The 16,277-nt window shown below is 37.1% G+C and overlaps 1 protein-coding gene across 4 annotated transcripts; it reads left to right on the plus strand.

The window, feature by feature from the left end:
- The first annotated feature begins 466 nt into the window (after positions 1-466).
- Positions 467-12,350, plus strand: PKDM7D (Transcription factor jumonji (jmj) family protein / zinc finger (C5HC2 type) family protein). 4 transcript variants are annotated; one of them, XM_086664045.1, is made up of 14 exons: positions 467-953; positions 1,471-1,532; positions 5,542-5,624; positions 5,728-6,026; positions 6,111-6,182; positions 6,265-6,342; positions 6,465-6,983; positions 7,066-7,293; positions 7,508-7,669; positions 8,528-8,896; positions 9,012-10,590; positions 10,696-10,799; positions 11,357-11,551; positions 11,758-12,350. In XM_086664045.1, the coding sequence occupies exons 4-14, from the start codon at positions 5,733-5,735 to the stop codon at positions 12,043-12,045; spliced, it is 3,888 nt and encodes a 1,295-aa protein (XP_086520171.1). In that variant the 5' UTR covers positions 467-953; positions 1,471-1,532; positions 5,542-5,624; positions 5,728-5,732; the 3' UTR covers positions 12,046-12,350. The 4 variants fall into 4 exon arrangements, with proteins under 4 accessions (XP_086520171.1, XP_086520172.1, XP_086520170.1 ...); XM_086664046.1 differs by having other exon boundaries at positions 536-1,286; XM_086664044.1 differs by having other exon boundaries at positions 593-1,052.
- Positions 12,351-16,277: the final 3,927 nt, after the last annotated feature.

Below are 16,277 nucleotides of genomic sequence, written 5' to 3' on the forward strand. Positions count from 1 at the left end.
ATATATACGTTATGTATATTAACCCCCAAATCACGCTAAATTGATCGCAGAAAAATATACTCTTTCCAAATCTGAAAGTTAAGTGAGAGAAAGTGATATATACATTTTGTATATTACCCCCCAAATTACGCTAAACTGATCCCAGAAAATATACTCTTTTCAAATCTGAAAGTTAAGTGGGAGAAAATTGATTTGAATCGAAAAAAAAATAGTAAGAGAGAGAAAATTGATTTGGAAATATCCGTTATTTCCTATTTAATCCCCCAATCACGCAACAAAAATGTCGTTTCAATTTTGGCCCGACCCTAATAAAAAAAAGCATGAAATCGGTACGGGGATATGGACGGGATTTGGTTTTATATAGTAAGGGTCTTTATGTCCAAATTGTAAAAGGACTAAAAACTCTTTTTTTTGGAAGACTGAACCCTAAATTTTTTTTAAACATTATTTTGGGCCTTATACCCATGGACCATACTTTAAATTTTAGGAAGCACTTCTAGACAATATCCTTTATTAAAAAAAGATGTTTGTCTCAGTCAGCGTTTTCCTTCTGTGTTATTATATAGATTTACGATCTCAAAACGGTCTTTTTATGATTATTTTAAAAAAAGTTTTTTATTTCCTATTCTTTTGAAATCCTGCAATTTCTTATTTTTAGAACTCCTACATAGAAGTTGTTTAGGATTAGGAAACCTCATACTATATAAAGAGTTTCTCTACAAATTTTAAGCATTTGTTCCCATCATTAAAATTCAGCAGTTTTTATTTTTATTTTTGAGAGTTTTCAGTTTTTCACTAGGTCAATACATAACCTCTACTAAAGTATTGTTTCTGCCCTCTTTTGAAACTTTTTTGTTTTAGAAAAAACCCTCTTCTCTTTGCTGAAATTTCTGAGGTGGGACTGCTCTAGCCTTGAGGGAAGAGAGTTATAATAAGAGAGAGAATTCTTTTTGGTACCAATCTTACCCTTTATGAATTATATGTAAGATTAGGGTTTCTTTCTTGGTATTTTCTTCCTTTCTTGTGTATCTTAACAAATCTTTGCTAGTAAGGTAATAATTATTTGAGTATCAACTACAGATCTGTAGTGTTGCTCTTCTATTGAGTTTATTTTTTCAGATTTTATTTGAATTTTTGGGACAAATTCTTGGTTTTAGATTCATATGGTTTTCCCTGCCCCTAATTAATCAAGTCTCTTGTGTGAAAGTGGTTTTAGAGGAATTGAGTGGTTTTTGATTCAACCTATGGTCCACAAAACCAGTTTTCCTGCAAGAAAAGCCGTTTTGGTGGGTACCTACTTGTGTTTATCTTGGTTAGGGTTAGATCTGTTGAATCCGATTGAACCTCTTTGGTTATTCATCCGTTGTTTTAGACCCTATTTAACCATTCTTTTTTTCTTCTGTTATTGTATTGTTCTTCTTAGTTTGATTTGATTTTAGGTCATCTTTCATGAATTTGTTCATGTATTAGGTTCTGAAGCTGGAGCCCATATATATCAAGAAACAAGAACCTGTCTATTCAGCAAAGAATATGTAAGTGCCGCTATGCACATGTTTTTATGTTGATGTAGTTGCTATTCTATTACGATGAACTCGAAGAATCTAGGGTTTTCTGTCAGAATTGATACCTGTAGATATTCAATTTAGGGGTTATAACATGAAATAATTTAGGGTTTTTGGCGAGTTAGTGACCTAGTATTCCAAATTTGGCATACCGATAATTGAGTTTTAAGCAGTTGGGAATGGGATTGACCAGTCCACGGTACCAATAGCTCGTAACAGGACTGGCTCGGGGTCGTGTTGGGATCGGCTTTGGGATCAGTCTATGTAGTTGGTCTCGGCCGAGAATCTCGGGTCCTGTCTCGGTCTCGGCCCTCTCCCGAGACGAGACTCGGTCGAGACCCCGAGTTAGGGTTTATACAGAACGTTATGTATAAAGTTAAAAACAATAGCTGCAAAAGTATTACAATAGTTTATGTCTTTACAATTATAAACATAATTTTAAAGTTTCCAATTATAAACATCTTTAGACATATCAATAGCTGCAAAAGTATTACAACAGTTGGTGTATACTGTAGTACTGTACAACAAGCATCTGCATGGGATAAACCTCTCTTTCTAGAGATCCCTCTATTAAGTATGAAAACCTTGACTCGGTGGATCGACATCGAATCAGCTCGGTCTACCCCCGATCCGACGAGTTACTTGAGTGGACCAGACGTTTTGATCTACATACTTGAGTAGTTAACTACAATTTTTTTCGTAAACTAGTTAAGATCTCAAATTTTATGGTGATTGAATGTCCAAGAGAAGGTGCATGAATCCTATTTACATCATAGAGAGTATATTATGTCTAGGGTATAAGGAAAATATCCTAAAATATCCTCCAACAAAAATAGTGTCCCAAGGAGGTAAACCGGTAGCACATTGCATTCTCACATGGTATGTGTCAAAAATGTTTTAAAAAACTTCCAAGGCGTACTGTCACAGAGTAAACTATGACTAAGCATTGTCACGTATTACCTGTGCGACACTTATGCTTCAGGAGTGGCGCAAGTCGAGCAAAAGTTAGCCTTTCTTCAATTTTGCAAAGTAACCTTGTCTATAGGCAAACAATATCCCTTGGTGGCGGAATCACACAAGAGATCTAAGCTACTACGAACCTAAGAGAACTAGCAAAAAAGCTCAACAATACCACACTAACACTTTGGTGGTATGAACTTTTCTATTGCCAGCAAACACTCAAGTACAAAATTATACAGGCATGCTTCCTAAGTCAGTCACACTTTGGACTCTCACTTGCTTGGATCACTTCTTAGATGGTTACAAATGAGGGGGTTCACCGTTATTTATACTACAAGACTCATACAATGGATGGACTAGATTAAAACACATGTCTAACTGTCTAAGATCTAAGGGCTAAGAAGTGTGTAGAGTTCCATGAAAATCTATAGTAATCTTCTAGAATGCTCCTAGTTGCTCCATAATTCTTTAGAGAATTCCTCCCTTGGCAACTCATTAGTGTGTAAAACATAGCCCAAGTCCATTTGCTAGGCCCAATATGATGTCTTCTTGAGTTCTCTAGCCAATTTAAAAGGATACTACCAAGGAAGGGGATGTCACATATGCCCATTGCTTAGCCAAAAAATTAATGGGCGTGACAGTACGCTTCGAGGCGCGCCTGGAGGCGAGGCGGTTAGCTGAGGCCTTGGTGACGTACATATTTGAACTCGAGAATAAAACGTGCGCCAACTGAAGTGACCTGTTATTTTGAGTTGTTGGCAAAACAAAAATATTAGTATTTTTCAAGGAATGAAAAATCGACATATTTCGGTCGAAATTGACGAAATATTTCGGTTTTTCAACTTATAGACACGAAAAGGCACTTACAAAAATTTCGTGCAGATTTTCGGTCGAAATCTGGCGAAATTTCGCTTGAAGTTTCGAAATATTCGAATACACAGACAGTATTAGACACCATCTAATTGAAAAAATAAGCATACCTTCTTCATTACTTGTTCCAGTTTTGGTTGATTTCTACAAGTTTTCTTCTTGATTTCTTTTCTAATTGGTTATTTATCATCTTGACAACCAAAACCCTAAGGAGTTTTCGTTCAACTTGAGAAGGTTCGAGGTTTTGGGAAACCCTAGAGAGAGAAAGTAGGTGCGGCAAGAAGAAGAAGAAGGAAGATACTGATTCGCTGAAAAAACCCTAATTCATTTAGGGTTTATGTTGGGAAGTTTTTAATACACCATATTATTGCGGTAGGCGCCCCATAAACAAAATCTTTCCAATCTTTCGGCTTTGAGAGGGTGCCTAGCGCAGTAATATGAGGCTCCTATAGAGCTTTCATGGGGTTGTTTTGTAGTACACATAATATCTTAGTTTAGTCATTTACCCCCTGATGTAACAATTCAAATTTAAAACTACTTAAATTACCCCTAAACTAATTGTGTAATTGAAAATACTCCCCAAACTAACAGGTTTCACTACACATTATTAAATAAACCATTATCCGAGTGATGATTACATCTTTTTATGCTTAATAATGATTAAAGAGAGTTGTAATGAACAATTGCATCATATTTCTATCGTTTTCGCAAAATTGTAAAATTTCCACACAGACCGAAATGTGTCCTCGAAACGTGTCCACTTTTCGACCGACCGAAATTTCCACCGAAACCGAAATTTCATTCCTTGGTATTTTTGTTTTTTAAACACTTGGAACTTTATATTATGAATATGATAGTAGAGTAGAAAGACTATGTCATGTTTTTACATAATTGATATCATTTTTCTTACTAAGAAAAGCTTTACGCCTTTTACGCATCGAAGCATACGCCTCGAGACGCAGCCTCGACTTGTGAGAACAAACTGCCTTGACGCGTAAAATGTGTTTTAAAACATTGCCTGTCACATATTCGGTACTTGTATCATGTGTCGGGGCAATCGATACACTATTTAATTGCCTAATGGTTTGCTACATTAAGAATTTTCTTTTTAATACATGCTCCTTCTCGACAACTGCTTCAAAGTTTTGTTTGCTGGAATCTAGCATTTAGTATAATGGTATAAGACCCATACCAACATCAGGAGTTTAAGTCATGAAGGCCGCATCTATAATTTGGGTTACAATGCGATTCTAGTAAGTATTAAGAAATAAAATTTCGACAAATTCCAGTGGATATTTGCGAAGTTTTCAGAAATTAAGATTAGGTGCACGAAATCGTACTTACAACTAGTCGTGCATAATTTCCACCGACAGAAGGGAAATTTCGACCGAAATTGTTGGAGCCGAAATTGTTGAAAATTTTGAAATTTCACAGACATGATAATTTGGACCTACATAATGGAAATCTAGCAAAAAATCCAAAGAAACTAAAACTAAAAGCATGTCTCCTTCCTTCATCTTTTTCCTCTTCATTTTCTTCTTGATTTCTCATAGATATCTCTTGATTTTTTCCTTATCTTTCTTACATCTATTTGATTGATTTACCCCCTGACTTAATTGTCCAAATTGATTTATCTTAGTAAACCCCTGATATAACTGTGTAATTGACCATACCTTCTTAGACGAACAGAGTTTGTTAACTATTAACTATTATCAGTAAGAATGTTATCTTTTTGGTTTTATTGTCAAGAAGTTATTCAATTTACCCCCGGACGTATGTAATTGTTAATACCCCCTCAAACTAATAGATTTTGTTGATTCCTTATATACATCATTTTTATGCTTCATTATGCTATAATAATCTTGTTATATACAATTTACAATTGCACTGTATTTCCATTATTTCCATAGTTTTGTAAAATTTCTACACTACCCAAAATATTTCTATTTCTACGAAATATTTCCATTTCCGGATTTACAGAAATTTCCATTGAAACTGAAATTTTGTTCCTTGGTAAGTATGCACATAGTTTCATTGCTTTGACTATGTGGTAGATGGACAGGTGCTTTGTATATGTGTAGCTTGTCCTCATGATATTAAAATGTTTGTTGAGTTTCTAAACAACTTCTGCTTGTAATTGTTTGTCCAGTAACAGCAATATTTTTCTATAAGCATTAAAGATCCTGCAGTTTGATGGATACCTTCATCTATTTGTTACTGCATAAGCTCATGGTAAGGATTTGTTTTTTGTATTTCTTACGTTGTCTTCATTTTAAGTTTCAAACATGTCGTATAGCTGTTTGGTGTTTTACAGAATATTTGTTTTCATTTACAGTATTGATGGGGGTTGAATGTGAAGGTTCTTCTGTTAAAGAGAAAGTTGGTTTGTCGGCTCCACCAGGTTTTGTGTCACTTACATCCTTTACCTTGAAGAAGATGGATGACAGTGAAGGTTTGATTAGTGGGATGACCTCTGTCACTGCCAATGAGCCACATCCGATCCAGATGGACTCGGACTGTGAGTTTGGTGATAGTACTACGCTAAAGAGATCTCTTAGGCATAGACCCTGGATAAATTACATCAGATCAGATGATAGTTCAGATGAGGAATCTCCACGTGAACACTTTCATCAGGTCCGGAAATTCTCATTATAGAAGTTAGTAAGTTACTATAATACTATTACCCCTTACCTGTTACTTAATACATTTCTATTGCAGCACCCGCATTCAAAACCTCGCCTCCCAAAGGGAGTTATTCGTGGATGTATAGAGTGTGCTAACTGCCAAAAGGTTAAGTCTCTGTTTAGGATTTCTCTTGTATTGGATTCCTTAATTCTTTAATATTCGAAATTAACAATGAGGATTGTAATAGGTCATAGCAAAATGGCGTCCAGAAGAGGCACGTAGACCAATCATTGCGGATGCACCGGTGTTCTACCCTAACGAGGAGGTCTTACTTGTTACAACTTCGAATAATATTTTTTCTTTAGTTTGTTTTGGTTCTCTTCATAGATTGGGATCTGCATTTGGAAGAAATTTGGACTCTTGAGTAATTATTAAGTTTATTTTCAGGAGTTCAATGATACACTGAAGTATATAGAAAGCATACGTTCAAAAGCTGAGCCTTATGGAATATGCCGTATTGTTCCTCCCTCTTCATGGAAACCTCCATGTCCTCTCAAGGAAAACAGTACATGGGACAATTCTGTATTTTATACACGGATTCAACGGGTGGACAAACTTCAAAAACGTGACACGATGAGAAAAGTTTCTATTACTTCTAATGGTATGAGGAAGAAAAGGAGACTGGAATCGGATCGTGGAACTGATATTGTGGATATGGCAGGAATTAATGTTAGTGGATCCTCTAATGAAACTGATTCGTTTGGGTTTGAGCCTGGTCCAGAACATACTTTAGCTAGTTTTCAAAAGTACGCGGACGAGTTCAAGAGAAAATATTTTCGAAAGGAGGAGGTATGCACTGATTCGGAAGGTAACCCTTGCATTGTTCAAAAGCAATGGGAACCATCAGTTGATAATATTGAGGGTGAATACTGGCGAATGGTTGAGAATCCAACCGAAGAGATTGAGGTACAAACCAGTGAGTATGACATATGACCCAAGTCTTGATCTTTTGTTTCTTATGTTCTTGTTGTTTTGCATGCTCTTGTAGGTGTTGTATGGTGCTGACTTGGAAACTGGAGTTTTTGGTAGTGGCTTTCCAAAATCGTCATCTCCATCAAAAATTTCTAGTTCGGATGAAAAATACTTAAAATCTGGTTGGAATTTGAACAATTTACCTAGGCTTCCAGCCTCTGTGCTCTCTTATGAAAGCGGTGATATTTCTGGTGTGCTTGTGCCATGGTTATACATAGGGATGTGCTTTTCGTCATTTTGTTGGGTAAGAATGGAATGTGCCTTTCATTTTTCTCAGATAGATGTGATTTATGCATTATCAAAAGTTGGTCCAGTAAAATCTTACTCCTCTGAGCCTCTTATGTTTATATTCCTTAAACTACAGTGAACATATATAATAAAGATAAACACGCCTTATTCATAAAATTGCTGTTGGCGTTCTGCATTATTATTAATTTATTTTATGTTTTCAAAAACAGCATGTTGAAGACCATCACTTATATTCACTAAATTACATGCATTGGGGTGCTCCAAAAATGTGGTATGGTGTGCCTGGGAAAGATGCAGTCAAGTTGGAGGCAGCTATGAGAAAGCATTTGCCAGACTTGTTTGAGGAACAACCAGACTTGCTGCATAAACTTGTGAGTTATGCCATCTCTTTTACATTACCACCAAATAACAAGGCTGCATCATTTTCTGGTGAAACTCGAGATTCTACACTTATCTTTATCTTCCGTCCAGTTCATGTTAACCGAATCCAGATATTTTTATAACATACATGGTTCGGACTCATCAGAGACATTGGGGGTTCTCGTATCTCCATTTCATTCACTTTATGGCCCCATTGATTTCTTTTTTTATTTCTTTTGAATCTTTGAAATAATATATTGAAAAAAAAATAACAACGACCCTTTGGGAGGCTAGGTTATGTGGTATGACATCCAAGCCTCCGAGGTCTGAACTGTCGTATGAAATTGTTTCCGCCGTATTAAGGTTTCTAGACCAGTGCTATAGAATTCCTTCTACATCTTCTTCCACTATGTTGGTGCAACTGTTTTCCTCCTTCAAAATTTTGTTGTTTCTCTATTTCCAAATTTAGCTTTAGGGACCTCGTTCCATATTTCCTGTTGTTCCTTAAACTTATTCGGGCCCTTGCCATTGTACCAATATGTGGTTTATTGCCCTCGGGTTGCACCATTTTAGATTTATCGTGTTGGTAAAGTAGTTCCATAGGGCCGCCGCAACTCGGCAATGAATAGGTGATTTGTAGTCTCTTCCGCCTTTTCGCACATGATGCATCTGTTAGCGATACGAAAACCCCTTCATTTAAGTTGATCGACTCATTTAATCAAATATCTTTAGTGTGGAAATAACTAAGCTCTTACGGCAATAATTGGGTTACGACTTTATGTTCTAGGGAGGACTAGCCTGTCCCTTAGCTTTTAGATCTAAGAGTAATTGTTGGTTTTATTTACTGAACCGCAAAAGTTTCTTTGCAGGTTACTCAACTCTCACCGTCTATCTTAAAATCTGAAGGTGTACCAGTGTTTCGCTGTGTACAGAATCCGAGGGAGTTCGTTCTCACTTTCCCTCGAGCATATCACTCGGGGTTTAATTGTGGATTTAATTGTGCGGAGGCTGTAAATGTTGCTCCTCTTGATTGGTTACCTCATGGGCAAAATGCAATAGAGCTCTACCGAGAACAAGGGCGTAAGACATCTATATCTCACGATAAGTTGTTGCTAGGAGCGGCGAGGGAAGCCGTTAAGGCGAATTGGGAACTTTCTTTGCTGAGAAAAAACACTTCAGATAATTTAAGATGGAAAGAAGTCTGTGGGAAAGATGGAATCTTAGCGAAGGCACTCAAGGTAATTGATTTGAATTTCATTACTTGGTAGCTTATCAAATGAAGAATTCCAAAGATAGTTACATGTTTTTCAGATTATTTTTTATTCTGACATCATATATTTTTCTCTTACAAAGTCACGTGTCGATGTGGAGCTCACGAGGAGAGATTACCTCTGCACTTCTTCGCAGACTATGAAAATGGACGTCAATTTTGATGCCACCTGTGAAAGGGAATGCTTCATATGTTTCTATGATTTGCACTTGTCTGCTGTAGGTTGTCAATGTACCTTAGATAGATATGCTTGCTTGAATCATGCTAAGCAGTTGTGCTCGTGCGCTTGGAGTGACAGAACTTTCCTCTTCCGTTATGAAATAAGTGAATTGAATGTCCTTGTTGAAGCTTTACTAGGAAAATTAAGTTCAGTATACAGGTGGGCAAAACTAGATCTCGGCTTGGCCCTGACCTCCTTTGTATCCAAAGACAACTCTCAAATTCCCAGGCCTATTGCTAAACAATCTCATTTCTCAGAAGCAACAAACGCGAAAGATCATGGATTTCAAGATACAAAAGATTCCACCATAACTAATGGAATTCCTCTAAGGTTGCACCAAGAAATCAAGGGATCAACTATTCCAGGATCCTTATCTAGCCCTCCTCTTTGTAAACCATCTCATTCTTTAGAAGCAAAACCATTAGTTCGTCCAGCACCGGATTCAGTAGCTTCCACCAGCAACAATGTTTCTCATAATCGTGTGGTGCCGGTGCCATCCTTAACAAAACCGAATGCTGATGTCTCCCTAGTAGGAGAGAAGACACCCCAAATTTCGCAGGGCTCCAGAGATAAGAACGACTTAGGTATACGAGGTAGACTTTCACATGGGAAGGCATTGATGGATAGGTTAGAAGGCTCTCCAGATTTGGTTTCTAATTTGTTAAGGACTCCTACGTGCCAGCTCTCCAAAGAAGACACATCATATGCGGAGAACCCAAAACGAAGTTCTAGTCAACCATCCTCTTTGAGTTGTTCTACCGCTTTTGAGAGTGATACTTCCTTGAGAAACCAAGTTGCAGTTGAACCAACAAAAGCGTCGTCTTTAGCCAGAGACACTAATATCATATTTCTCAGTGATGATGAGGAGGATGAGCCGCATAAATTGTTTTCTGATGAGAAGACAAGTCTGTGTAACTCTCAGAAAGGTCGAAGTTTAGACATGCCACAGATGGATGCATCTGTAATAAATGGAGAGGATACTAGTTTCTTGCCTGATCAGGAAAAGAAGGATCATCCATTTCAACATGTGGATTTAAAGGATGAAGACCACAAGAAACGGGAAAAATGCGTAGAGTACAACTTTATGGGACCGATTGATGCCAAAGGAGAATTCTCTCATCAAAACGTTTGCCATGCCGGATCTTCAGCCACTGGTTTTAAACAATTTACCCAAGATTTATTACCTAAAAAGGAACCCGGTTATCCTGAGGTTGATGATCAAAAGACGATACTTGGTTCCAATTTGAATGTAGCAGATCAGGCAAATCTGTTATCTGGGAACCCCTCTTGCGTCTCCAATAATCTAGACAGATACTACCGTCAGAAGGGTCCTCGTATTGCAAAGGTGGTGAAAAGGATAAATTGCAGTGTTGAGCCACTGGAATTTGGGGTTGTGCTATCTGGAAACTTATGGTCCAGCAACAAGGCGATATACCCCAAAGGTAAAATGTACTTGCATTGTTTCTTTTAGTGCTTCTCATTCTTTAAATATATTTTTGCGAAAATTGAAATTATTCTCCTTCTGGTTATTCTTTTCCTTGTTGCAGGATTTAAGAGTCGGGTTAGTTATTTAAACGTGCTTGATCCAACTAAAATGTGCCACTACGTCTCAGAAGTTCTTGATTCGGGGAATATGGGGCCTCTTTTTATGGTAAATAAATTTTCTTCATCTTGGAATCTGACTCTCAAATGCTTGCATAGCTTTTTAGCTTTTGCCATCTATTGGTTATGGTGTATAGGGACCTGGTATTTCTTTCTGGTTATTTGGGCTATCCTTTTCTGATGCATATACTACGTTTATACGTATGATTTTGAAGAACTGTTAAACCCTTACCTGGTTAAAGTCCGCAAAAGTTTACGCGAATCACTACCAATTCTTTCCATGAGAAACATTAATTACTGAATTTTGGGCCACAATAGTGCGGAACATCGATCCACTAAGAAAAAAAATTCCACAAGGACCACAGCATTTTTTATATATTACTTCCACTTCGATCACCATCACTACTAACTCGTGACACCTTATGTAAATTTGATCCAGAATGTAGCCTTTTTGTTTCTCCATCCATGTACGAAGTTACGAGTCATTTTCAGAGGGAGGCCTTATACGCCTTAGGCATCTAAATTTGGGACTGAACTTGTCCAGTGACCCTCTAGGATGCCCGTCTGGTTTACTCTTATTGTGACACAGATTTACTTTTATTTCAGGTTAAGGTAGAGCAATCTCCGAGTGAGGTGTTCATACACTTATCAGCAGTCAAATGCTGGGATATGGTGCGAGAGAGAGTGAATCAAGAAATTCGGAAGCTACACGCCTTGGGACGAGCAAAGCTGCCTCTGCAACCACCTGGGAGTCTTGATGGCATTGAAATGTTTGGATTCTCTTCACCAGCAATCATTCAGGTACACAAGTCCACTAAAAAGTCTCTTCAAGATTTGCTTCTGAACATTTTATAGAGAGTAACTCTCGTAAGTAAGAACTTTCGGGTTCAGACCTCAATAACGTGGCTTGGGATTTTCAAGCCGCTGGAACTCTGAAGAGATGAATGGACGCTTTATTGATTTCATTCTATGAATGTTTCTTTAACATCGACGATTTTCTTTATCAGGGTATAGAGGCAAATGACCCAAATAAGATCTGCAGAGAGTACTGGAAGTCCAAGCAACAAGTTGAGCAAAACACACAAACTGGTCAAACTACAGAAGAGCCCAACTCAAGAATAAAAGAAGAGGATCAATCGAGCACCCACACCACAATACTCAAGGGTCTCTTGAAAAAGGCGAACCCCGAAGAGTTACGAACATTGTATAGCTTATTAAGTGAAAGTAAATCCACCACTGATCAAGGACTGATAACTCAACTTCTTAATGAGGAGATTCATACGCGGCAAAGATAGTATTCCCTTAACTTTCGAATGCCAGAATGCATCTCTTAGATGACATGCTTCTGTTCTCTGTTGTTCTTGCATAAATTCGGTAGTCCATTAAAGATCTGAGAACAAATCCAATGTCAGGTTCATCCTGTGGAGGGATGGTTTAACAAAAAGAATTTGGCTTTTGGGTATTTTGAGAGGTGTCCAAAAGAAATTTTTGCACTGAGATGATAGGTGTACTTAAAATAAATTACATTTCTTTGAACAGAAAAATTTAGATGTATATAATTTGCTGATTAGTGATCAAGCTTTACACTTTTGCACAGAAACCCTTGACGTCATTGTGAATGTCCGTACTTTTTTTTTTTTGTGAAATCGACTATGGTCTACGTTAGTCGTTACAAGGTATTGATATATCGTTAAGATGTGATGAGCACGATAACCGCGTAAGTTAAACTAATAATTAAAGAGGTCTAAATTCCGATAACAAAGAGTTTAAACCCAGACAACATCTATTTTATTTAGTGACTAAATTACATGGGATAAATCTTAATGATAAACTGCTTCTACCGATACTTGAAAGGGTGGTGGACATAAATGTTGGCACTATGAAAACAGGTTTTAGCGACAGATAAAAAATCTAGTTTTAGAAAAAGGGACAAGGATTTTTTAACATATAAGATGGGAAAGCAAAAAAAATTCCGGAGAAGACGGTGGAAAACCAAAAAAACACGATCCAAACGTGCCTTATCCCTCAACTCTCTCTTCTCCGGCCACCGGCGGCCGGCAATCTCTCTCCTCTCTCTATCTCTCCTCTCCAGTAGCACCCCTGACTTTTGGGGGCCCTAGGCGGACTTATTGACGGGGACCCTATATTTTAAGTCGAAAAGATATAACCTTGCCATTTTTTTTTAATAAAGTTTATAGTTATTAAAATTACAAATAAAACAAATACTACTTAAAACACCGCTCTTCTTGCCTTTTTCGATATAGGATCACTAATCACATTTTTTTTAGTATCTTTTTTGAAAAAAAAAATTATTTAAAAAAAAATGTAGGTCATGGGAGTCGAACCTTTGACCTTAAGATCACCAATCGACTACTTTACCAACTCTACTGCCAAAACAAACTTGTAATATATGTGCATAAAAGAATACATATAATGATACTATCTATATATTATATAATGTTATATCAAATGGGGGCCCCTAAATTTGGAGGCCCTAGGCGACCGCCTGGGTCGCCTAGGCCCAGGGCCGGCCCTGCTCCTCTCTCTTCTCTCTCCCTTCTCTGCATCTCTCTTCTCCCTCTCTCTCTCTCTAAGTTCCGGCGAAGGGAATGGTCCCTTCGCCGGAATTTTGATAAAAAAAAAAAGGAAAGAGAGAGAAGATAAAGAGAGGGATGAAGAGAAAGAGATGGAGATGGATGACCGGAGTTGTTGTCGCCGGAAATAATGATCGCCCGAGTTGATGTTGGTAAGAAGGAAGATGGTGGAAGAATACATAAGAAGTGGGTAGTGTTTGGAGGAAAAAAAAAACTTTGTTTCCACCTAAAACTTATTGGCCCAGAAACTTTGCTTCTTTCCCCAAAACACTGGCCATAAGATAATTCATTCGCATTTTTGTGAAACGTGAAAAGCAAATATTTTCTGCTGTGGAAACAAGTCACCATATCACGATACACGTATATACTATTGAGTGTTGGATGTATATGGTGGTGGCTAATGGGGCACGACCTGCCACAGAATCTTGTATCTGTAATTGCTATGCCACGAAAAGTTGACCACCGCTTGATGAATACATCGATTATTATTGGAATTCTTTTTGTATCACATTTGCTATGCCACGACATGTTGACCACCACTTGATGCATACACCAATTACTATTGGCATTCTTTTGAAAGACTCCCCTTAAAGTATAATTTTATATTCTTATATGTTTTCAGTTTTATGAATTCCTTTGCAAAAAATGGGTTTGTATAAACCATACGATAATCTGATTCCAGCTGAATATCTAAAGATTTTGAATAATGTTTTAGGAAACTCGATAGGCGCCCACGTTATAGCTATGGACACTTTTACTCAATTTGTGGGTTTATGTAGAAACAAATAGCCACAGTGGTAATATGGTGCGCTTATAGAATTCCCACATTGTCTAGCATTTCAAATAAGAAATCATGTGCCAGCAACTGCTAATTCAGTTATTAGTGCATCTACTCTAAGACCAACTCCAATCCTAAGAGGCTGAGGCCCAACATTCAAATTTTGTGTTTCAACCCCTCACGGCAACCGGCCTGAGCCTCAACTCCAAAGAAGAGCTCAGTCGACTCTACTTATAGAGTCGACTGAGCCTTTTTAGAGTCAGTCTCCACATGATTGTTAGGACTCCCAAAAGTCATGTGGAGAGCAGGAGAGGTTCATCAGGTTGTTGGATGTTTGTAGGGAACCAACCCATACTTAACTCTTACAACCATTTTCTTTCTATCTCTTGTATAAGTTTTTCATTCTTTCTCATTTTATCTATTTCTTCATATAATTTGAGAAGAAAAATTATGTCGAAAATAATTCTCACACATATTTTGCACATGCACAAGATTATACACGTTTTTGGCACACCCGTACACAATTCTTAGGCTTAAAACCCTTTCAAGATTGGAGTTAGTTTTTGAAGTAGAAACTTTGATTTAAGTACATTAAAGAATACGTGGTTTTTAGGCCTAAACCCCTCCAAGATTAGAGTTGTTCTAAAACTCCAAAAATCTCATATTCAAATGAAAATCATAATTGTCAACACTTGGTGGCTCAAATGATATAAAGTATTGACGTATACTCCAAAAATTTTTGGAGGTCTCGGGTTCGTTCCTCGAAGGAGGTGGAATCCATGACTTGTTAAATTTAAGAATATTAGGGTATAAGTAATGTATGTTCATAAGAAAAAAAAAGTAGAAATAATGTAGTTAAACTTTAGGTTATAGTTTAATAGGATTTTGGATCTGTTTTTGTTAAATTTGACAGTATCGTGCTTATCACATCTTTAATATTTATCAACGTTATTGTAATAACTAGCGTAAACCGTAATCAATTTCCGAAAGTAAAAAGGAATTCATAATTTATTAAACTTACATAATTAAATGAAATCAATTATATAAGGTCCAGTTTTTAGAGCTCCAAATATACTGCCAATAAATGAACCGTATGTCTACCTGCTACAATAGTAAACCCTAGATCACGAGTTTTGACTGATATTTTGTTGTGTTGTGGTGGGGCATACCATATATAGTTATAAAAAATGTTAAAGATCCATTGGTCGGGCTTGTTTTGGATTAACTCTATATGTATATTTAGATATTAGATAGTAGATGATAATGAAGTGACCTATCACAAGCCTTCTTCATACAATCTGACAGTTGTTGCACACTTACTACATGACCCAAAAATCTGTGCACATGTTTTATTCATCAGTCTCTTCTCTTTAAACTATCACTTTCTCTCTCTCTCTTAGGTTTCAAAATTCAGTAATAGATACATGAGTACATGATCATGAATATGACCTAGCACCTGCATCCTGTCATTACCTGTCTCAGGGTACTCCTTTAGTAAGTATGTTGACTCAATTTTGAATTAGGTCATGCAGTTCCTGTTGTATATGATGAACCATTATGCCATGCTTTCTGAAGGTAGATTAATGTTGGGAATTAAGTCATGAGATTTAGTCAATCAAAGTCAGACTTAAGAGCTATAATTATTTTTTAATTCAAAAATTTATTTGATGAAATTTTACCCTTTATCTTCTCATGACTTCCACTACTACAACTTCCGGACAGCGGCCACCACTGTCACCTCTTTTATTTTCTTTTCTTAATTCCTTTTATCTTTATCTCTATTTCTCTTTCTCTCTCTCTCTCGTACTCTTTGTTATTCTTCTGTCTCTCTCTCTCGGTTCCGGCGAAGGAAATTTTTTCCTTTTACCGCAACTACGAGAGAGAAAGATAAAGAGAAAGAGAGAGGGATAGTGAGAGACATAGGCCGAGAAAGAGAGGGTCGTGAGAGATAGGGAGAGAGAATGAGCTCTAAAGAATGAGACAAATAAAGCGAGAGAATGAGCAACAGTGTAAGGGAGAGAGAGACATAATCAACGGGAGAGAGATTGAGATATACTCCATCAACAGATTAAAGGGAAAGGTAAGAGAGAGGATTATCAAGAGAAAGAGAGGGGAAGAGAGAAGGAGGTGAAGTTTAAAGAACAATAATAGACAT

Source organism: Eschscholzia californica, unplaced genomic scaffold (genome assembly GCF_041429995.1).
Source record: "Eschscholzia californica isolate CP2 unplaced genomic scaffold, dmEscCali1.0.p SCAF_2, whole genome shotgun sequence".
Lineage (NCBI taxonomy): Eukaryota > Viridiplantae > Streptophyta > Magnoliopsida > Ranunculales > Papaveraceae > Eschscholzia > Eschscholzia californica.